The sequence below is a fragment of the Fulmarus glacialis genome, unplaced genomic scaffold (assembly GCF_000690835.1).
Source record: "Fulmarus glacialis isolate BGI_N327 unplaced genomic scaffold, ASM69083v1 scaffold2322, whole genome shotgun sequence".
Lineage (NCBI taxonomy): Eukaryota > Metazoa > Chordata > Aves > Procellariiformes > Procellariidae > Fulmarus > Fulmarus glacialis.
In genome coordinates, this window is record NW_009199569.1 from 1 (window position 1) to 22,698 (window position 22,698).

Below are 22,698 nucleotides of genomic sequence, written 5' to 3' on the forward strand. Positions count from 1 at the left end.
CGCCGTGGGCGGGGCGGGTGGCGCTTCGGCCGGGGCGCGCAGGGACTGAAGGCCGCTTGAGGGTGTGGGTAAGGTGCGGTACTCGGAGCAGGTCTGGAGCCCCGGCAGAGTGGGGCGGGCTGGTCCCAGCGCAGCGGTGTGTTCGAGAACCCGAACTCGTCAAGTTCCGATCGCATAGGGAGTGTGCGGAGGGTTGCGGGTGGGAACCTTCTGAGCAGAGGTGCGTGTACTGCTGGGAGCTGAGCTGCCCTACCGAAGCGCCGACGTTCTCCCTAAACTTTCCTGATGCTTTTCCAGGAGGCTCCTTGCAAAGCAAGAGTGGAATTGTCATTTCTTGGAATTTCTAAAGCAGATAATTTCGAGGAGACGACCTTTTTAAACTCCTTTTATGTAATATAACACAGCAAAAAGAGATAGAATCTGCCTCCAAAATACTGGCTAGATCAGTAGCAGTACGTTTCATGTCCCTTTAGGTTTTCTGTAGACCCACAAAGTTTCAAGTGTAGTTCGTTCCTTGTTTGTTTTGATGTTTGGGGGGTTTTATTTGTTAGTGGTGTTTTGTTTGTCTTGTGTTTTTGTTTTTTCTCTACAGGGATGTTAGGTGTATGCAGCTTTTTTTTTGAGCAAGCTGAAAGGCTTTATGAAAATTATTTTCAGTTCTTCAGTGTTTAATGAAAGAGACTTGAAAATCTGTCATGATTTGCTACTAATTCGAAATTAATAAGGACTCTTATTTGTGATTTTTTTTTTTAAAGCAGAATAACTTTATATGTAGCATCATTATATGCGTTACATGAATTACAAAGTCGATAGTAGGTCTATGTTGTGTGAACAAAAGGTATTCTGATAAAAACATGGTATTGTACCAATGAAAGTGTTTTGTACGGAGTACAAAGGGCACAGATTGCACGGGGTGAGACCAAAGGTCCACGTAACTCAGTATCTTGTCTGTGATGGTGGCCGACAGTGAATGTCTAACAAAGAGTAGAAGCACAGGGCAGTCGTACAGTGATATCCTCTCTGTGTGCTCTCAGTTGCCAGCTAGTTGTGGTGCAGGGTCACAAGGCATGTCTTTGTTTAATGAAAAGCTTTTTCTGTAAACTTTTGTGCTTTTTTTGTTTTGGGTTTTTTGAACACTGCATGTGTGTTTTTCTTTGTTAGCATCCACAGTGCTCTGTAACAGTGAATTCCGTGGCTTAATGCTGTGTGAATAAGAACCTTTGTTTTGAACCCACCAGATGATAGTTCATTCACTTTTATTATTTGGGTGAATGCAGTAATAGTCATTCCCTATGCACTTTTCCATGCCACTTATGATTTGGCGGTCTGTATTGTGGCCCCATCCCCGCCTTTGGCCACCCCTCTTCAGGATGAAGAATCCCACCCCAGGTGTAGCTGTATATGTTAGGTAAATTACTCAAATGAAAATGTAATTGTGGGTGGGAGTTGTCACCAGTGGGAGTTTTCTTGTAGAATCCTGGGTTTGGCCTGGTCCTTTTTCATGGTCCTTAATCATACTGATGTACTTGTTCATACCAAATACTGGTAGAACAGTGGTGAATTAAATCATATGCACGTATGTAGATGATTTGAAAAGCTGACTGTAAATACTCTAGTAAAAAGTAAAATTGAGCCATTACACATGAACTAAGGATGATCATATTTGTAAGTGATAGCACTACAGCCCAAGCCCTACTATAACTTGAAAATGGGGTTAGCGCGCCTTGGTGAAGTAATTGGGTATGAACTTCCAGTGCTCTGATGTTACTAAAGGATTATGTTTTATTCTTCATTGTATTAATGGGCGATGGTCAGATGTGGATGGGGGGGTGACTTGATTCTTACATGTGGTGCAGCGCTGGTGTAATATTCTCAGTTATGAGTGAACAGCTTAAAGGATCTTGAAATGTTGGAGCGATTTCATTATGTTGGCCAAGTCTCTGGACAGCACAGTTCCTGCAGCAATGCCTGTAACCAAGCTTAAGAATTAACCTGTATGATTAAAAATCCATTTTATGGCACACATGCAGGAAAAACTTCACTCTTGGGTTGTCTGACTTGGATCTAGAGGCCTGGCCATTTTTATTAAGAGATTTGAGGAAGTTGAGTCTCTATACTTTAATGCAGAGAGTCTTGAGACTCTCTATTAAGAGAGTCTTGAGAGTCTTAATAGAGACCTCAAGACTCTCTATTAAGAACCTTGAGTCTTGAGGTTCTTAATAGAATACCTGCATAGGGAAAGGAAATCAAATATTCAAAGTGGTTCAGAGCATAATAAACACAAAATTACGTTGGAGGTTGAAATTGAAAAAGAAGAGGAACAATTTAAAAAAACACCCCCCCTCCCCCCCCAAAAAAAACAAAAAAAAACAAAAAAACAAGCCAACACAAAAACAAAACCAAAAAACCACCAAAGCAGTTTGTGGTGACTACATGGTGGATCTTTTTTGTCTGAAACCTGAAGTTTCAGACTGGATGGATCTTGTGTATGCTTTAGTAGCTCTTAATGCTTGAATCATAACTGTTTTGTCTGTGGCTCCCATTATGCAGGGGGCCGCGTTTCTTAAAGGACCATAGTGGTCTCTTTAAGTCTTCAGATTAGTAAATGTGGTGATAGAAAATGCTAGGAAGCTGTGAAGAGGTTTGCCTGAATGTTTGTTCTGTGTTCTTTACATGTCTCTCTTGGGTCTTTTGGTCAAGCTCTAGTACTTCCCAAGATGGCCACTAGACCTGTGTTTCTGTATCATAAATGATCTGTGCTGTTTGTTTCAAAAGAAATAGGTGGAACACCTCTGGGGTTTCCACTGGCTAATTGTGTTCAATAGCATTTTGTTGTTCGCAGCTATAATTGCTTTGTGTCACATTCTTTATCATCTCACTAGGCAAAGGCTTCATTCCAGTTCTTATTGGAAATGTCTTCTGAGACACTGCTTTGTGAATTTGAGCCAGTGCAGTGATGGCCTGTTAAGCAAAAGCCTTTGGAGTATAAAGCACGAGGGTGTTTTCTGTCTCAGGTGGATTTTGCTTCTTCTTTCAGGTGTTCTGAAAAATGGCTGATGATATTGATATTGAAGCAATGCTTGAAGCTCCTTACAAGAAGGTGAGAAAAATGTGCCAGTGAGGTCCTGTTTACCTTAATTTAGCATTATTCATGAAACTACTGCTGAACTGTAAACTAACATCCCTGGAGCCCTCATGATTTATCTTATTGGAGATGCATTACATGTAACTTACAAGTAAATATATACTGTTAATGTAATTATATTGTGCAGTAGTTTCACTTCAGCGTGATGAATAAATGCCCATCTATCTCTCTTTGTAGACTTGCCTAACGATATCTCACCTCTACTCCCATGAATTCACCTTTGATTCCAGTGTGAACTGTCAATCATAAGGTAGTAATTGAGTGACGTATCGCTGTACCGTGGTCCCCTAGGTTTAAAAACAAACAAACAAACAAAACCCACCCAAAACCAACCAACCAAAACAAAACAAAACAAAAACCCCCAAAACAAGAAACAAAAACCTCTCCTAAAATTGCCAGGTCCAGTTTGGTATAGCAACAAGGTGAATGCAGTGGTTTGGGAAAACAGCAGGGTTCCAAGAATAACCTTTTCACCAGTCCCATGGCAAGTAAATATTTGAACAGTCTGCTCAGTGCAAGAAGAGTGAGACTTGCTTTTAATGCAGAAGACTGGTGGCGGTTAATCTTTTAACAGGGCAGATGGAAATCAATTGCTGAGTGAACGAATTTGTGGAAATTCTTGGATCCCTGAATAGAATGTTCTTAGCAAGTAAAAGACAGTATCACAGTCTGCGGTGTCATTCTAAAAATAAGCTTTTGCATTCTTCTGTCCTAGTTGTTTAATTAGGAAATGTCAATTTTTATGCAAGATTTTTATCAATTAGCGTAGTGATGTCTTTTACCTAAACCAGCAGCAAATGAATACTGTCTTTTTTTGTTTTTCACCAAATGGCGGTGAAGTGTTAACATTATGCATGCTTTAGCACTGGTTTCACAAGAAATGTATGTTAAGTTTAAGTCACTTAGGAATTGTACTTTTGATGCAACTGATGTGATTAAACTGTGAAGCAAGTATATAAATTATATAGCAGCTATTGTTAGTCTATTCTGCAGTGTTTATTACAACCATGTCATGAATTTTGGATGAGCATTTGTAAGTTTTAAGTGGTATATTTAGTTTATGTTATATTTAGCAGTTACGTTAAAATCTTGAAGAGAAATTTGTAAATTGTTATGTTAAAATTCTTGTGTCCTGGTTTAACATGGATATTTTCCATGTAAACAGGTATGGAAATAGGGAATGTTTAGGCTGGACTGGTGGATTATTGATGACTTTCTTGGGAGTCGACGTTACTAAAGCAGTGTGAATCCCTGTTTGCTTCAGGGCGAGATGTGTGACAGAGGTGACATCAAGCTCTTACAACCCTTCAACGAAAATGAGCGAAGATCTCAGGAATGGCATCGGTCACAGGAAATCCATAGTGGCTGGCTGCTAGCGTAGCCACTGGGGCTTAGGCAGAGATATAGCCTTGGTACTGATCAGAGGGGCACACAAACACAAACCTGAAACTTCCTCTTACATTTTATAGAAATAACATTTAACCACTTGAGTGCTGAATTCTACAGGATAACTTGCTCTCTAAACCATGTAAGGAAGTATCTACAATTTAATACACACTTTTAAATGATGTAAGTCTTGTATTTTGTAATTGTATGACTTAAATTTAAGCAGCAAAGTGGTTAAACATGCCTACCTAAATTTTCTAAAGCTTTCCACATTAAATTGTAGACAAGTAATTTAGTATTAAAATTTTTGTTTTGTATTTTCTTATTCCTATTCCCATTACCCTTTGACCACTTGAAATGTTTCCGCTTCGTCCTCACGATGTTCTTCTATCAACCCTGCTTAGGATGAGAACAAAGTGAGCAGTGCCAATGGCCACGAAGAACGCAGCAAGAAGTAAGTATCTTCTCAGTTCTCTACATTTAGGGGGAGGCTGCTGATTTTTGTAAACTTATGAATGCATGTCAGTAGTGTTTAGGGAAATAAAATGGTAAAGCTTGATATTTGCAATTGCTGCAACTGCAGCAATTATGAAATTTCCTTTTGTTTACAAATGTAGTTACGCCCTTGTCGCTGATGTCATCAAAGTTGTGGAAACATTTAATGTTAGCATCAGATAAAAATACAGACTTGGTAGGTTCAGCATATTTAATTTCTTTCTTGTTGCTTTAGCAATGCAATAGATTTTGCATTTTAAAAATGTATTCGGTGTCGAATTTTATGTGATTTGGAACAGTTCAAAACATTTAAAGATACCAGTGCTTTCTTGAAAAGGTTTAGGGTGTTGGATCCCCTCCCTCTATTCCCACCCTGCACACCCCCCCCCAACATCTAAATTTTTGTCTCTAATCTAAACTTCGTAAAATTATACTATAACCTTTTTTAAGAACCAGAGTACAAGCCCACTTCCTTTGGGAAGCATAATTCCAGGGTCTGAACACCTGCTGATGATGCAAACAGTCTGGAATCAGATTAAAAATTTGAAGAAAAATACCTTGCATAAAAGAGTCTCTTAAATATCACAAATGGAAGGTTTTTAAGGCTGTAAAATAAATTCCTTACCTTACAAGCATCATTTGATGATGAGATAGTTGATATAGGAGGAATAATTATTAATTTGATAGTTGTGTAAACAGTAACTGATCCATTTTTGTAATATACAGCTAACTTAAGAAGTCAGCATGTATGCTGTTGTCATCTTCTGAAAATGCTGAAGGCATCCAAAGAATATTTCTTCCCAGGTGTATAAATATTTGGGCAATGAGAAGTCCAATTCCAACATCAGACTTATGTCAAGATCTAATAATCTAAAATTGATTATACCTTGTATCTGCATTCTAAACACTACTGTGAAGATCATTCTCATGCTAAATACTGAGACCGTTAAAACCCCATCAAAAGCAGGTGCTCCCAATATTTTTAAGTTCTGATTTTTTATTGCTTTAAAATATATATACATCACATGTAAAACCCTGCTTTTGTTTGGATGGCTAGTCTCAAAATATAATCTGGGGTCTGAAAGAAAAGCACTGGGTTTTAAATTTTAGAATTGTTTCTGACCTTGGTTCATGGTAGAATGTTGAGAATACTAGAACGTATTTCAGTTAATTTCCTTAGTTGCTGTAACCTCTCTAAGACTAAAACAATGACGTTTGTTATCTTTCTGCCCGTGGTCCCATTTTCAGGTTGGACCTGTATTTCTAATTCAGGAGCTTGTATTTCTAATTCAAAAAAACAGTAAACTAAGTTTAGAAAAAAAATTGTATTATTGTAAAACAGAAGAAGGTCAAGGTATTTTGCTACTGTTAGTCTTGCAATGTTATTTGTTGTGTGGAGTTTCACCTTTTTGTGCTTTCCTAATTGTACCCCTGTGTCTGTTCAGAAATGTTCCTGTGGTATCTCCCCATTTCATTTCGAGTTAGCAATTGCTAGGATGTTAGTTATTCTTGTACTGCAGTTCTCTGATAGTATGACGCTTTTTGTCCCAGAATTTTGACTTGATACAGTTGTTGTTCCCCTAAATTTTTAAAGAACAAACTATACCATTTTGTATGTGACTTGTAACAATGTACTCTCTTGCTGAAGACTAAGGTGTATATAGGCTTTACAAGACTTCTTGCTTTGCTCATCAATTAAATTGTTTGGAGTGTCAGTATCTAGAGGATATTCTTTATCTACTTCAGTTGGACAATACTGAAAGAAGATTCAAACTGTCAGGAAAACCATAATCCACAGCAAACATCAACAACTAAAAAATAACATTAGATTTAGTGTGCAGCTTTAAGTAATTGTCAAATCGTACTAAATTTCTGTTTCTAGAAATTGGAAGGATTAAGAATCTGCAATTTTACTAGATGTCTGTACTGTATGTCCAGTTTAATCATGATTGGAAGGCAGAATATGGATCTTGCCTGTTAGGAGTCTGCATGCAAGGAGGGTTCAGCTCACAGTTGGATAGTGGATAGTTACTGTCTTTACTGAATACTAGCTGCAGTTATTAGTTACTGGACTGGCCAGTATATTGAGCTACAGGTAGTATTTTTCAGAGCTATTATGATAGTGAGTGTCTGAGGGTTTTAACTTATTAGGGAGATACTGGTAAGTGATGGATCCTTGGAGAGAGAGACTATGCGTGCCTAACTGTCACAAACCGCATTACAATAGGACGTTGGTTTAGTGATACTGATGCAGATAATTCTGGATTTCTGGGTGGTGTCATCTTATCAGAGATTGTAAAGCTTCTGAATATCGGGTTTTGATGCAGCAGCTTCTCTGTCCATACAAAAATATTAGAGAAACTGATGGGGCATTGTAGATAAATAGTAAATTAAAAATGAAATATTCTGGATTTTAAAACCAAATCACAAAATGTTTCTCTTGAGACATAAATAGTAAGATGGTTTTAACGGGTCTTCCTAGGTGGAGATTGGAGAGCAAGAGCTGCTAGTGATGGTTAGGCTCAGTTAGATGTGGTAGCTGAGGGATTTTTACTTCAGTAGTTGAAACTAACGAGAAGTCTTTGTTTATACATGGGCATAGAAAGTAACAGGGATGAACTTTTTTAAAAAAGGGGGGGTGGCATACAAAGTTTTTAAGTGTATGAGTGACCACTTTGAAAAAAGATGGTGTATGTAATCAGAAGTCCTGAAAGGAGAGGAAAAATTCAATACAAAGGATGTTTTGAATTTCAAAAGTTTAGCAGCAAAGTTGGTTTTACCAAAATTTAGTTTGAGGTAGGTTACTGTTTTAAGTAATTGCTTGAGCGTCTGTTTAACATGTGTTTTATGTATAGATACATATATATATTAAAAACTAGGAGACTGTAAGTTTTTGTGGTCCGAGACTGAGATAGAGGAAAAAAAATTTCAAATAACCCCAAACTAGTCTGCCGAGAATGGAACAGTGGCTCACTGGTTTTCAAATATGAGGTATAATTGACTTATAGATTTTAGAAGTTTAAATTTTCTAAGTGAATGGTTAAAATGGTGAAGATTTGCAGTTTGCCCCAAACCTGTAAGAGCTGCAGACTTACAAAAGCAAGTGGCTTATGAGTGGGAGTAGCAAGTAGTAAGCAAAACTCTTAGGCAGTGTGCTGAGACTGATGGCAGGGAGTATCAAGAGAAAACAACCTTCCTTTCCCTCAGACTTGTCTCTTCCTTTCTTTTTGTAGTGTTTTGTTTTACTTTGCTTTAAAAATATAATTTATTCTTAGCATCTTGATGGTGTGTTTAAAGTATGTTTGAAAGACACATGAAGTATTGCATTTAATATGTACTAGATCTAATGCAGGAAATTTTTTTTTTTTCCCCAGTCCTTTTACTCTTCCTGGAAGCTTTCTTTAGTGATTACAAAATTTAAAATAAAAAAGTGCTTTGGAGCACTTTATGTTGCTCATGATAAATTTTAAAAGATTGGTGACATGCTTAACTACCCATTTAACAAAATAAACTTACATAAATACCAACAGGTAGAAACTTGTTCCAATTGATGTCTGTGACATCAGGTTAGAGGAACTGTGGAATGTGAGGTAAATAACAACACTGAGCTACATGTGTAAACCAAAGGTGTATTTTTCTTTCTCAGGAGAAAAAAGAGCAAGAGCCGAAGTCGAAGCCATGACAGGAAGAGGAGCAGAAGTAAGGAACGCAAACGGAGCCGAGATCGGGAAAGAAAAAAGAGCAGAAGCCGGGAAAGGAAACGGAGCAGAAGCAAAGAACGCAGACGCAGCCGTTCTAGAAGTAGAGACCGCAGATTCAGAGGCCGCTATAGAAGTCCCTAGTAGGTTATTAATGTAGAGTTGCATGTGTGCTGCTTCAGTGTATGATGTGGAAGGTTAAAGTTTCACTCTCTGCTTTCTAAATTGGTCACTAATCATCTCAAAAAAGAAGGTGAGAGGTTAAGGTTGAAGAGTGTCAACACATATCGAGTGAAAAGGAGGAGGACAGTAACGTATCCCGTTCCTCCTGCTAGTTTTCATTCGTACCCGAACGCAGAAAGATGCAAAAGCAAGTGAAAGAATGCGTACAACTGACTGGAAAACAAAGTTTATCACAAAATTAAAATAACGAGCAAGTTTTCTACATGTCCTAACTATCTTCAGTATATGAACCTGACGGTTTAACTGTCAAAAAATGAATAGTAGTCTATGACTTTGGTTATAGGCTCATGAAACCTTTTGCTTATATTACTAAAGGTTTTTACTGGGTTGCTGCTCTTAAATACTTACTGCATAAACACTTCTTGTGCTTATGCATCCTAACTGGAAGCGTCTTGTCTTAGTAATTCCCATGCGTTGCATATTTGCCCTGCTTTTTCTCAAACTTGTTTAGAGGCTGTGGAAGAATTCTTCAGTTCCTCTCAGATCTTTGGCTTGATAGAACTTCTGCTATAGGTAGTTCCTGACAGTTGTAAATAATTTCTCAAAAAACATTTTTTCATTGGTATTTATTCTGTGTTTCTGCTGTTTTGTATTCCTGCCCTCCCCTTTGCTCCCCATCACCTCTTTTTGCCTTCAAAGAAACAGAAAAACAGGGAGAACTGGGCTGTATGCTTGGCTTTCATTGTTTACCTGAGGCTGCTGTTTGTGTCTGCTTTTGTCCGGGTCCCGTCTCAACTGTTTCAAATCTCAGAATGCAAGATCATGTCAGAAGCAGGCATTTGAAAAGGATGTCTTTTTTTAATTATGGCATGTAATGTCATCCGCGATGGAGAAATCTCTCTCAAGATGTTTAAGAAGACATTGTTTACCTTCTGATAAATTGCAAGCTTGTACAGTTTTCTGCACATGAATGTTTTTCTAGGTGGCCAGGTCCCAATCCAGGGAACAAATTCCTTTTGGTACTCTTGGAATGCAAACAAAAAATGCCTGAGGTCTCAGGGTCTCATTTTACACCAAGTCACCTGGATGTTGGCATTTTCATAATGAAAACGTACTGCAACTCCTGGCTCTGCTAAGATGCAGTGGCATCCTGTGCTTCCATCAGTCCTGTGTACTTGGGGATCATAGAGCATATCAGCCCTGCTTTTACTTTGTCTCAAGCATCAGGCCTGTCAGAACCTCTCTAAAGCTGCTCTGCGCTTCAGTTCTGAAGATTTCAGCTGTGCACAGTTGGCATGTTATCTATAGCTCTTTGGCACCTGTAAGATTACAGTAGCTAGTTGGGTTGTGCCAGTGCCACCATTGTGGCTCCAGACTGCCTTGTAAACAGAGGACCTTGATCAAGATCTTGAGCCTTTTGTATGTGGAGCCTGCCAGCCTTCTCACCTCCACTGTGGTGTTGCGTGGAGAGGATGTGCTTCATCTCATCAGTTGGGAGTTGCTGCATTCTCCTAGCTGTGTCGGAGGGTTTTGTTCTTTGCTTTTCTTGTCGTCACTGGGTGAGGAGGTTCTTCACCTGGAGACATTTGGGAGTTTCAGTGTTCTGGTCTTCCAAAATCATTTCCTTGAGTAGAGGTTGAAAGTATGGACATGACTACAATAACCCGTGCCTGTTTTAACGCATCAAGGTACGTTGTGCCAGGAAGGTGAATGATTGCAAGGGGTCTTTTTCATGGTTCTGATGCTCTTCCATAGCTGCTCTGGGCAATTTCTCTGGTTTGAGAGACAGTGAACAAAAAGGCAAGATAATCTAGTATCCCCTGAGGATATGAGGTTGTGCATATTGGCTTGGCAGTGTTGTGTTCTCTGCCTCAGTAGCTGAATTGTTGCTTTCATTTAACTAAGTAGAATTTTAGTGTTTAAAATAGTTCAGTGGAAGACTGGTATAGGGGAACTATGTGCTTCCCAGAGGCATTGGTACTGACTGTTGCATAGCCAGCAGTTGGCTGTCGTTCACTTGTAAGTCATGGATGATGCTGTTGAAGTGATACACATGCTAACGCGATTCCAACATTCTAGTTTTGGCTCAGAAGGTGTGAAAGAGAGGGACCTCAGAAGGTATGAGGGAGAAGAACTCTTCATTTCTTCAGGACTATTCGATGCAGAGACTCACCTTCAAAAGCTGTATAACAGGCGCTGACTTTCAGGGAGACACAAGTTCTGGAGACGAAGCCTCCTGCATCACCAGCCTCCTTTGGATCAGATACCTTTGGATCTACCAAAAATGATGCTTCTGTATAAAGAAACCATCTCTGTAGTAGTGCCATCAGCTCGGCGTTTCAAAAGTAACTACCAGAATGCTCTCACTGGCTGGAGAATTTGAATCTGGAATCTCACCTTGTGGGGCTGTACAGACAGTTCTGAGTTGGTGTTACTGCAGGCAGTGTTGTGGCTGACTGCAACATCTAGTTCAAAATGCTTTGTGTCTGTATTTTTTTTTAATTTTTATTTTTTACTCTTCCTCCTCCTTGTGATCTTTCTCATTTGCTTTATAAAGGCCCCTTTTCAAGCTGGTATCTCTAAACTGAGATGTTTTTGCTGCCAGGGGTGATGTAGAAGCATCTCTGCAATAGTGAGAAAAGAAAGTCTAGTATAAGTAATTCTGAAGGAAAAGGAGAAGAGTGCCACAGAGAACCCGAGGACTTCGAATTTGTCACATTTAAGCATGACATAGTGATTAAATGTTTTAATTTTTCAAAATGGGGTGACTGGCTTCCATTGCTTAGTGTTCACAGGGTTTTTTAATGTTATTCTTCTCACGTATCTTGCCTCTTAAGTGTTTTACAGTTACATTATTAAGTCTCTTAGGAGAAAGAACTTGACCAAGTGTTCTTGCTTAGACATCTGTCTGACAAATCCCAGCTACTGCTAATGTACAGTAGAAGTCACTTAGACTGTCCTGTTGCTATTCTGGAACCAAGAATTTGGGCAAAGCTGCTGGGAAAACTGTGTTATTACATGAGGACTGAAAGTTTGTTGTGATTCTCCTGGACTTTATTAGCCGAAGCTTGCCTTGTTTGAGACTCTTTTGTTGGAGTCTTGGATATGACTGAGCAGGTGAAAGCTGATATTTTACTGGCTATCTTCTGACCTGACTATTTTTCTTGGGCCATGTGGCATCACGTAGGTTTAGGAAAACATGTACCTAGCTGTGCTTTGGCTGTACACAGGACTTAGTGCATTTGGCTTATGAAGAAGGTAACCCATAGACATAAAGATAGGTTGCTTGTGACTCAGTGCTTCCATATGTGATAGCAGGAACCGGGCAACAATTGCAAAGAATTCTTACTCAGTAGGAGGAAAGAAGAAAATTCCCCAGAGATCTACAGTTTTACAAGCAAGTCTCCTTAGAAAAACCCAAAGAAATGCATCCTGTAGAATGCTCTTGAAAAAGGATCTTCAGAAGGTAACTTGGGCCATCATCTTGCCCCAGGCAGCTTTCTGCTCAGTCTGTTCCAGTGGTCTGTTATGGCTTTAGTTTGCTGGTGTTTTTTAATGTTTCGCCCATGTAGTCATGTAAATAAGATACTACTTATTTGTCAAGATTGAAAATAGAAAAGAGATTTCTGGAGTTGTGGGTTGGTTGTTTTTTTTTCTTCTTGGAAGTTGTATTGTATGTATTTGAAAACTGTTACTGTGTATCTTCTCAGGTTTTTTTATTAGGTTTAGAAAAACTTAAAACATTTCTTTCAGTGTTTCCTTAAAAACTCATGGTCTTGATTATTGACTATCATTTAGTTGGTCTGCATGTTAATATTCTGCAGTCACTGTAATTGGTTTGTCTTGCTGCATTTGAATTGAAATGGAGAACACCATGTTCTACACCAGGAGGTGCGAAGATGCAAGGTAATCCCATCTCTCATAAGAAGCCAGCCTCTGGAATTAGTACCAACATTTCCAGATGCAGCTTTTGGCAGTATGGGTCATAGACATTGGAGAACCTGAATGGATGCTGTCATCAGTCATTTGTCTGAACTTGAGTAGGAAATGGAGTAATTTATCCTAGGCAAAAAAAAAAGTCAGTAGTGATCTCATCGCAACATGTGCCTGTTTTTTATGTCTTATTTTCTCTTAATAAGTAGTTGTTTTCTCTTAATAAGTAGTTTCTAAATGGTCTTTTTTCTTTATTTTTTTTTCCAGTGTTATACAGGGCCATATTTCCCTTGCTTTAACCTGTCCAGCATGGTTTTGGATCTTGGCCCACTACTTCCACCTGTGTCATGACATGTTTAAAAATGGGCATCCTCCTCCTTGTTGTGGATGCTGACTTTAACTATAAGCATTACTGCTCCACTGAGTAGCAAGAAGACGTTTATCAAACAAATTGGTTGGCTAAATGGATTTAGTGAAAGACTGCTTAATGTCTTCAGACTGCTGTGTCTTGCAGGGTGTTTTCACATCAATTTATAGCCACAGCAGAAAGAATCAATTCTGTGCAGATGGAAAGACAAACCCCCTAGCATTCAGTCTGTGCAGCAGTGCCTCTGCCGTTCGGTGGATATACAGGAAGAACGTTAACAGGTGTTGTTCTTTGCCTTGTATCTACAAGGAGATCAAGTTCAGGGAGAGCATGATAGGATGAATCTTACTATTCATGTCACAGTCTGTTGCCCTGTGCCACAATAACAAGCAAGAGGACTGTCCTTAACATGGAAGCAATGGGCAGCTTGCCATTTGTTCTGGCAGCCTCTGTGAAGCGTGGAGAACTAAAATTAGATTCAGCCAAGAGATTGGATTCCTTCTGTGATGACATGTCTATATAAGGTTAACAGCTGGCTTAAATGGTTCTGTGTTTTGATGTCCATTAAGAACTTTCCTTAAACGAAGCTGCATTTAGATATTCGTAGCACTTCGGTGGCTAGAGCTGAGACAACATTAGTGAATGTGTCCCTTGCAGATGTCTGCAGGGAGCTACTTTGGTTTCCACTTGCACCTTAAATTTCATGAAACTTTCAGTTTTAAAACGTTACACTTGAGCAAATAGTCCTGCCAGCACCACTTTGCTCAAAACTCTGAGGCTTCAGGCCATTAAGGTACTGCTTTGCAGTGATCAGTAAGTAGAATGTGCATGTGGACAAAAAAACATGCAAAGAATATTACAACAGTAACTGTAGCTCAATATTTTGCACATGCAAATATGCCATGTCTGGATGGCTCATGATTCAGTTCTTCCTTGGAGTCCTGCATATTCTGGGATTTTGCAGTGCAGATGAAACTGAGCAGGGAGCATATTCTGTTTGGAATGTTGCATGTAGCTTATGCATGCTATGGGTGCTGCTAGTGGAAAATGTTTACAAGTTCAGGTGCAAGGGTGGGTGAGCGCTTGTAATATGAGTACAGGCAGGAAATCTTGAATTCAGGTACTGGTGAGTAATGTCTGTCTCTGCTTTTGCCGTAGTTCTGGTCCAAAATTCAACAGTGCCATCAGAGGGAAGATTGGTCTGCCTCACAGCATCAAATTAAGGTTTCTGAGTTTTCTCTACTTTTTATTGCATCATTAGTAGGTTTTGTTTAAAATCAGACTGGTATTTTTGAAAGTTTTCTTCTAATCTTGTTGATTTCTCTTTATAGCAGACGACGCTCCAGAAGCAAAAGTCCCTTCAGAAAAGACAAGAGCCCTGTTAGGTAGGAATTTTTACACACATTTGGGTGTTTTTTTTTTTTTTTTTGTCCAGCTGAAGTTGGAAAAGTAATGGTGAAATAATGCATGGCTACTTGCTCTCCAGCATATACTCACAAGTAATGCTGGAATTCATTCAGAAAGCCCATGAGAGGAGAGCATTGAAAATATATTGCTTTCTCCCCATGTCATAAACTATCTCTCCTGCCCCCCTCACCAATAACAGTGTACAATTGTAAATAATGTCAGTTTGCAAAAGATGTCTTGCTTTGCTTTTTGTGTTTCTGTATTCTCATTCTTTTTCCTATTAATTGTGATTTAAATTAACTAGCTTTTCTGCTAAATCTTACTTAATAATCTTAAGTATGGAATAGAAAAGTACTTCTTTTTCCTATTCAGTATGTATTGATGTTATTTGTAGAGAAGCCAGGTACCTTTGAAATCCAGGAGGTGCTTATCCATCCTTAGGCTTCTCATTTAAGGGAATTGGATTTAGATAGCTGCTAATGACATCGTTCTCGAAATTAATGCAGTTAAATTTAACCAATCTTGCTTAGTTTTTTTAATTATTAGCAAACTCTTACTGAGATAATTTAGTTTAAATTCGTCTTGTGTATTCTCAGAGATTTTTTTTCTTAATATTTATAAAAATATAAATACATATTACATGACTGGAAACTCAATCCAGGATCCAGCATGCTAATTCTGTCTTGTACTTAAGTACAAGTTAGATTTTTTTCAGATTTGAAGCTTTAACACCTTAAAAATGGTGCATCTAATTTCAGCTAGTGATCAGGATTGAAATAAAATTAATCTAGTGCTTCTGGTGTCAAGGATGAGAGTAATTCATTATTCATACTTTTTTATGGGTTAACAAGCTGAAACTATAAAATGAAGTCTGGGAATTCTGTTTGTATAGATGTCAGTATTGTTTATGCAGTGGCTGTAGTGACTCCAAAGTGACTGGGTAGATGTAAGATTTTAGTTTGCAAAGCCACAAAAACAAGTTTGTACTAGTTTTCTGAGAATTCAGACAGCTAGTCTGTGCTAATTAATCCTCCTTTCCTTTGTTTTCCTGTCCTTTCATCTCATCTTTTTGACTGCAAGCTCCCGAGTGGCACTGTTAGCTGTTCTGGACAGTAGCAAAATGACACCACTGTTAGTGTTACAGCACTTCTGTACTTAAAATACAATTTTCCAGTCATATTTAATGCTTATGGTTGAAACAGGATGTTTAGTAACGTTAAAGAAGTAAATATATTATTATTATATTAGTATTAGGTATTCCCTTCACTTCTTGACCCTGCCTTTTTTTAATATGGCAGGCGTTTTTTTCCCCATCAGACTTTGAAGTACTGATTATTTGAAGTTTCATGCATGGTCCTGAGATGAGTTATCTTAATTCAGGTTATTTTTTAACTGAACCTTCCTCTTTCCAGAGAACCTATTGATAATCTTACCCCTGAAGAGAGGGATGCTCGAACAGTATTCTGCATGCAGCTGGCTGCAAGAATTCGACCGAGAGACCTGGAAGAATTTTTCTCTACAGTAGGGAAGGTAATTAATAGGGAGGTTAAAATTACTCTGAATACTTCCTCAAGCTGTCCTAGTACACAATTGGTACTCTGCAGAACTGTAAGCAAGTGGCTTTCTGGAGCTTCCTATACAGGTGAAAGGGGGATGAATGATGACCAGCTAATCCTTAAAGGCTCTGAACATGAAAACATAATTTATCAGGAGTTCATTGTTGAGCATGTGGTGTGATGCAAAATATGGCAATGCAATTCTGATTCAAACAACTTCATTTTTCAGAGTTTCAGTCTTTTGCAGATAGGTCTGTCAGTTACAGTGTAATTTAAAAAGTAGTTTAACTTTTAATTTTGAAAAACTTTATTTGTTCCATCAGCCATAAGGTTCTGGCTTAAAGCATTACAATGCTGCAAGTATTCTATTGCCCCTGTTCTTTTAGCATACTACATTTGACTTTGAATGGCAGCTTTTAATGCTAGCTTGCCTCTGGGATATGTTTGTTAAGATCGCTTTATGCTACTCTAGTTTTGCAACATAATTACGAAGCCTTTGGCTTGGCAAATAATTGTCTGATTATTAATACCTTCCTGAGAAATGCACTGCATTAGTTTTTTTTTCCTTTATCTCTAACAGCATTTCTATACTTGCCTTTCAGGTTCGTGATGTGCGAATGATTTCGGATAGAAATTCCAGGCGTTCAAAGGGAATTGCTTATGTAGAATTTGTTGATGTTAGTTCAGTGCCTCTGGCAATAGGACTAACTGGACAGAGAGTCTTGGGTGTACCAATCATAGTACAAGCATCACAGGTAAGGAGTTGTGAACCTCATTTTTATTCATGTTGAGTGGTGCCTCTTACATTGCTGGAAAACTTACTGTTTGAAAATGTGGTTACCGTTGAACGCTTGGAAAACTTAACAAGAATGATTATTTAAGCTAATTATAAATGGACCTTTGTTTCCCATAGTTGACAGGCAAATTAAAGCAATTCAAAGTGATACAAATGCATTTCGAAAATACAGATGTTAAGAAAGTAGTAATAATGAAACTGTAATAGTATTACAGAATTGTAGTATATATTATGTATGCTTTCCAGCATGTGTAAAAAGTAAAGTGTTAATTTACTAGATACAACCTAGAATTCTGCATGAAGTTGTTCAATTTGAAGGCTTTTGGAAGCTGTGTATCTATGGTCATGGTTTTGGATTTTGTAGATTTTAAGTTAAAATCCAATGGATACTGTGCAGATTTTAAAGCAGCTTGTTTTTGGTGAATCTGCTAGTTTTAATCTGGTAGATGTATTCTGCTTATGTTAGGGTTTTTTATTAAATTCTTGCAGAAGGTGAGTTTTTTCTTTTTCCTTTTCTTAGGCAGAGAAAAACAGAGCAGCAGCAATGGCAAATAATCTGCAGAAGGGTAGTGCTGGTCCTATGAGGCTCTATGTGGGATCATTACACTTCAACATAACTGAAGATATGCTTCGAGGAATTTTTGAGCCGTTTGGCAGGGTAATTTTAATTTGGCATGTTGTGTTATGGTATTTTATTTGAAAAACCTGGATTAGTTGTAGACCACCCACAGCTTCTGGAAATAATTCAGCTTCACACCTGTAAAACATTTGTTTCTTTTTCTCACTCTTCTGTACCTGTACATCCACAAGGCTTTAGATACATAGTTAGTATTGGAGATCAAATCAGAACCTTGATTCGTGATGTGGTCCAGTGATTTTGAATGGCAGGTCTTATGAAGGAAAGCTGAGAATTCAATGAGTGCCTGAAATTACAAAACAACAAAAAACCCAAACGAAAAATCCCCAAGTTATATCCTGCTTCTGCAGCTTGTAAATATCCCCCCTCCCCCATGTGCTTGTGCATTGGAGCCACATTTCACAGGTTAAAGCACAAACCACAGCATCAGGTCTGAGTTCTGTTCAGTGTGAATGTAGTACTTTCATCTGTTTCTGAGGATTTTTGCTTAAGTTTTAGCTCATGTTACTACCATGAACTAGTGGCATATCCTGTACAGCTCTGACATAAGCCCCTTTTCACTCCTGATTATTAGGCTGCAGTTTGTGGCATGGTAATATGATTTTGTAGGGAGAGTTATGGAAGTGAGCAGATGGAATCTGAAGTTTCCAGTGGAGTCATCATAAATGTTAGCTCTACTGTGCTAACTAAGGTATCATGGGTATATCGTTATTAGATAGGGAAAAGTAATATACTTAATATGCTGCCTAGTGGGGAAAAAAATAAAAATTATCAAGTCCATTGATGTTTTTTCGTACTATCTTCGGACGGTTACCCTGCCTCGTACATACTGTAACATTGCTTTTCAGGTGCTTTATTCAGATTCAGTATGTGTATCCCTTTAATTCTGTTGTGCAAAAGACTGGGAAATTGCAGCAATTTATTAAATTTTAATTCACATGGCTGTTCTTGTTTTGTTTTCTCCCAAGGTCTGGCAGTAGGATTAATGTAGTTTAGGAAGCTTACATGTAGAGCTGTGAAGGTTTTTCCTCCTGATTCCATATACTCCAGTCTTAAACTCAGTTCTTCCTCTTACTCCTGTGTTGCTGTCTCTTCCCAACACTATTTTATGGCTCATGGGTGACTTACCAATATGTTTGAAATTCAGTAACTGTAAACTTCTAGGAATTCTCATATGCCAATAATTATTTAAAATGTGCACCTTTATCTTAAAGCCCCTGTCAAAGTCATGCAAACTGCTTTTCTTACCTTGTGAAATGGAGTTTCTCAGTGCGTGAGATGCCATGATTATAATGTGTCAGGATTTGATGATGTCTGCACATTCATTGTCTGCTAGAACACTGCATCAGGACCAAGCCTCTGCCTGTAGCTGGACTCAACTTAAAAGATAAATTGTACATCACCCTTAGGTTTACCTGCTTCTGTTTTAGTATCAAAGTATGTATCTAGCTGACTGTACGCTAACTTTGACTTGAGGAAGGAACAAGGAACTGATTAAAAAAAAAAAAAATAGTGGTTTCACATTCATATATGTATATTTCGCAGGGCTCTATTCTGGTTTTGTTTTGATATCTTGTGGTTTGTTCCAAAATGCCTGATAATAAATAGCTTTATTTTTATTTTTAGATTGAAAGCATTCAGCTGATGATGGATAGTGAAACTGGACGTTCAAAAGGATATGGATTTATTACGGTATGACTAGAACTGCCAGACTTCTTAGGCAATTTCTGGGTGTAACCTTCCCATGTAGTAGTATAGCTTACTCAGCAGTCACTGTTAAGTCTCATCTTGGAAATACCATGTTGCAGGATATGCAACAATGGCCTTTTTCTTTGTTTCTGCCAGTTCTCTGTGGGTATTGTGGTTGAACAATGCACATGTTTAGAATGGAATAGTATACTTTGTGGTCAGTGTCTGGTAAAGCAATGCTGTCTTCTGCAGGCAAAGATACTAATAAAGACTGGCATTTTCACAGTGCTGTGAAAATGATTAAATTTGAGCTTTTTAGGGGAAATACAGTATTAGAGGCTAAAACTTTCAGTTGAAGACATCTTTCCTCTTTACCCTCGATACATAATTTTGTGAACTTGGGTTTCTTGACTGACCTAGCAATTCTTCATGGGGAAAAAAGTGTTGGCTGGGACCTCTGGCACTTGGAGAGAAATTAAACGAAACTAGTTATATAGCTAATATTCGATGGTTTTAACACTGACAAAATATTTGTATGTTTAATTTGATGTTACACAGCATAAAGCAGAATATCTGTTAGGAATAGCTAGTAAATGCATGGCAGTTACAAGGTTACAAAGGAAGTGACTGTTGTTCTTGAAAGTGTTGAAAGAGAACCGCAGTCATGACTTCTGTTGATTGCAATATCTAGATGCTCTAGCTTCAACAATAATGTATATTTAAATGTATTCTTATCTAAATATGAGAAAGTAAATATCCAAACTCATGTGTGTTCAGTTTAAATGGACGATACGGAGCACATTTAAGTTAGCTTGTAGCTATTGTTATCTTAAATATAGTATTTCTCATGTTTACGTAACTGTGGGTATTACATACAGTAGAAGTGTTGCTGAATCCTGTATGCAGTATTACTGAATTCATATTTTTCCAATCTACAGTTCTCAGACTCTGAGTGTGCCAAAAAGGCCTTGGAACAACTCAATGGATTTGAGCTGGCTGGTAGGCCAATGAAGGTTGGACATGTAACTGAGCGCACTGATGCTTCTAGTGCTAGTTCGTTTTTGGACAGTGATGAGTTGGAACGGACTGGAATTGACTTGGGAACAACTGGTCGCCTTCAGTTGATGGCAAGACTTGCAGAAGGTATGTGTGATGATTAATAGGAAATGTGTGAAAATACAGAAGCTCGCAGAATTTGAAATAATACACCCCAGAGAATATTATGCTAAATGCATGGAATGGTATTTTTAAGCTTTTGGCAACAGTAAGATTTCTGATACTTCTGTTACTGGATCCTTAACTGAATGAAAAGTGCTTGCTACAAGGTTTGTTCATATTCTGTTCTAGGTACGGGTTTGCAGATTCCTCCAGCTGCACAGCAGGCTCTGCAGATGAGTGGATCTTTGGCATTTGGAGCTGTGGCAGGTAAGAAATGATGACCTATTTATTTTTCAAAAATTCTTCATGCCTTATAATTTTGAGACAAGAGGTATTTAACTATGTTTTGTGATCTTTCAAAATGCGAACATAAGTATTACAGCATGTTTTACAAACTGTAAAACATTGCAAATTCATAAGCAAATAAACAAGTGACAGTATATGACAGCTTTGATGGGCGTCATTCATTTTGCATTATTTTTGGCAAATCTGTTGTAGTTCACTTAATTCATCCCAAACCTCATCTCTCTATCTTTACTATTCCCTGTACTAACGGGGACTTTTATGTTCTACTGCAGTGTAAATGTTGACTGTTAAAAGTAACAGGCTCATAATTGGAAGGGGATTGACCCTTCTGAAAAAACAGAGCTGTACCAGGGGCAAGAAGGTTATTAGGACTTCATGGGGGACACGGCAACTAAGACTACAGTAGTGTTAGGTTTATACAGTGTATGTCCTGGCAAGGAAGGACACTGTACCAGGGAATTTGTGTGTTAGTTGGAATTGGCTATAGTTTGTGTGTTCTACAAGTGGGTATGTTGGAAGCGTTACTGAGACATTATTTTGTGAGAGGGAATGAGGCTGAGGATATGATTGCTGCTGCTAGATCATAGCTGGCCTAAACAACAAACTATTCAAGAGGGCTTCAGAACTAGAGCAATGAGTAACCTCCCGCAGAAGATTAGGAATTTAGAGTGTGGAATTTCTTCTTGTTATTTTTTATTAATACAAGAACAAAGGGCATGTAACTGTCATAGCAGTAGTAAAGACTTGAATGTCACAAATAACTAGATGCTGGAACATGTGAGAAGTGTCAAGAAATAAAGAATAGGTGGCATTGTTTTGTTTGTCTTCCAGCAGAGTTTGTGACAGAAGTGATTCAGACTTAAGATACACCTGAATCATGTTACTGAAGTTCAGGTGCAGTTTTGAGAAGAGCATACACATGAAACTGTAGACAGTTGCTAAAAGAATATAATAGGGTCTTTCTACAGATATACCATTGAAAGAGAAAGGAATTGGCTAGTGCAAGAAAAATGTGGGTTGGGGAATAACGTTTTTTTCTATTTGAGAAGAAAAAGATGAAAAAGACATAGTGGCAAGGAAAAAGCCTATCTAATCCAGAAAGAGAAGGAAAGGTAAAGAACACTAAAATTAGATCACCTTTAATGTAGGTGATGAAGTGGTGTGACAGTCTTGCATGGAAACAGGTGTAGTCAATGAGAAATGAGAGAAATATTTTTAAAAAACACCAATCCTTTCCCCACCCCCATACTTGAATCAAACAAGCCAAAGAAATCCAAACTCCCCAAATCAGGAACATGGCCAAAAATGTCTGACACAGCTGAACTGTTAGGATAGTGGAATCAGTATGAGATAACGTGGCTGTGGAGGAATAAGGCTGAATACAGGTTTTTGAAGAATGTGCATATTTAGTAACTGTAGAAATAAAAGTGATAGAAGTAGCATTGTTTATTCCACTTGTATTGTACAAAAGGAATAATGCAGACATGTGCAACTTAAATAACTTTGGAAAAAGATACTACCATAGAGTCATGAGCTATCCCCAAAGTGAGATTTGGTTGTGGATTAAAGATCTCTTTACTCTTGTTAGAGAAAATTACTACCAGGAATTATGTCATTATGGGAGACTTTAACTTCCCTGATACAGATTGGAGAAGAATTGCTAGTAATAATGGTGGGGCCCAGATATTCCTGGATGTGATATCCGACAAATTTCTTCATCAAACACTCACTGACTCATGAAGAGGGGATGCTATTTTAAACTCAATTTGGTAAGTAATGAAGATGTTACGGATGAGAATAGAAATGACCGTTGACTTGAGGGATCGTGAGTTACTCAAGTTTAAATGAAAGGATAAACAAAACAGGTCTATAACTAAGGCTTCTGATTCAAAAGCAGTGGTTGAAGAAACGACAATAAAGTCATCTGGTCTAAGCCACTTGG

The 22,698-nt window shown here is 38.2% G+C and overlaps 1 protein-coding gene across 2 annotated transcripts in view; it reads left to right on the plus strand.

The window, feature by feature from the left end:
• The first annotated feature begins 3,049 nt into the window (after positions 1-3,049).
• The window catches only part of RBM39 (RNA binding motif protein 39), a 28,940-nt gene continuing 9,291 nt past the window's right edge, over positions 3,050-22,698 (plus strand). For both annotated transcript variants that reach the window (XM_009573288.1, XM_009573289.1), the window contains exons 1-11: positions 3,050-3,100; positions 4,936-4,985; positions 8,673-8,867; positions 14,366-14,431; positions 14,539-14,592; positions 16,027-16,144; positions 16,773-16,925; positions 17,487-17,624; positions 19,230-19,295; positions 20,231-20,435; positions 20,640-20,717. In XM_009573288.1, the coding sequence (XP_009571583.1) occupies positions 3,050-3,100; positions 4,936-4,985; positions 8,673-8,867; positions 14,366-14,431; positions 14,539-14,592; positions 16,027-16,144; positions 16,773-16,925; positions 17,487-17,624; positions 19,230-19,295; positions 20,231-20,435; positions 20,640-20,717 (1,174 nt within the window). The remainder of the gene's footprint in view (positions 3,101-4,935; positions 4,986-8,672; positions 8,868-14,365; positions 14,432-14,538; positions 14,593-16,026; positions 16,145-16,772; positions 16,926-17,486; positions 17,625-19,229; positions 19,296-20,230; positions 20,436-20,639; positions 20,718-22,698) is intronic.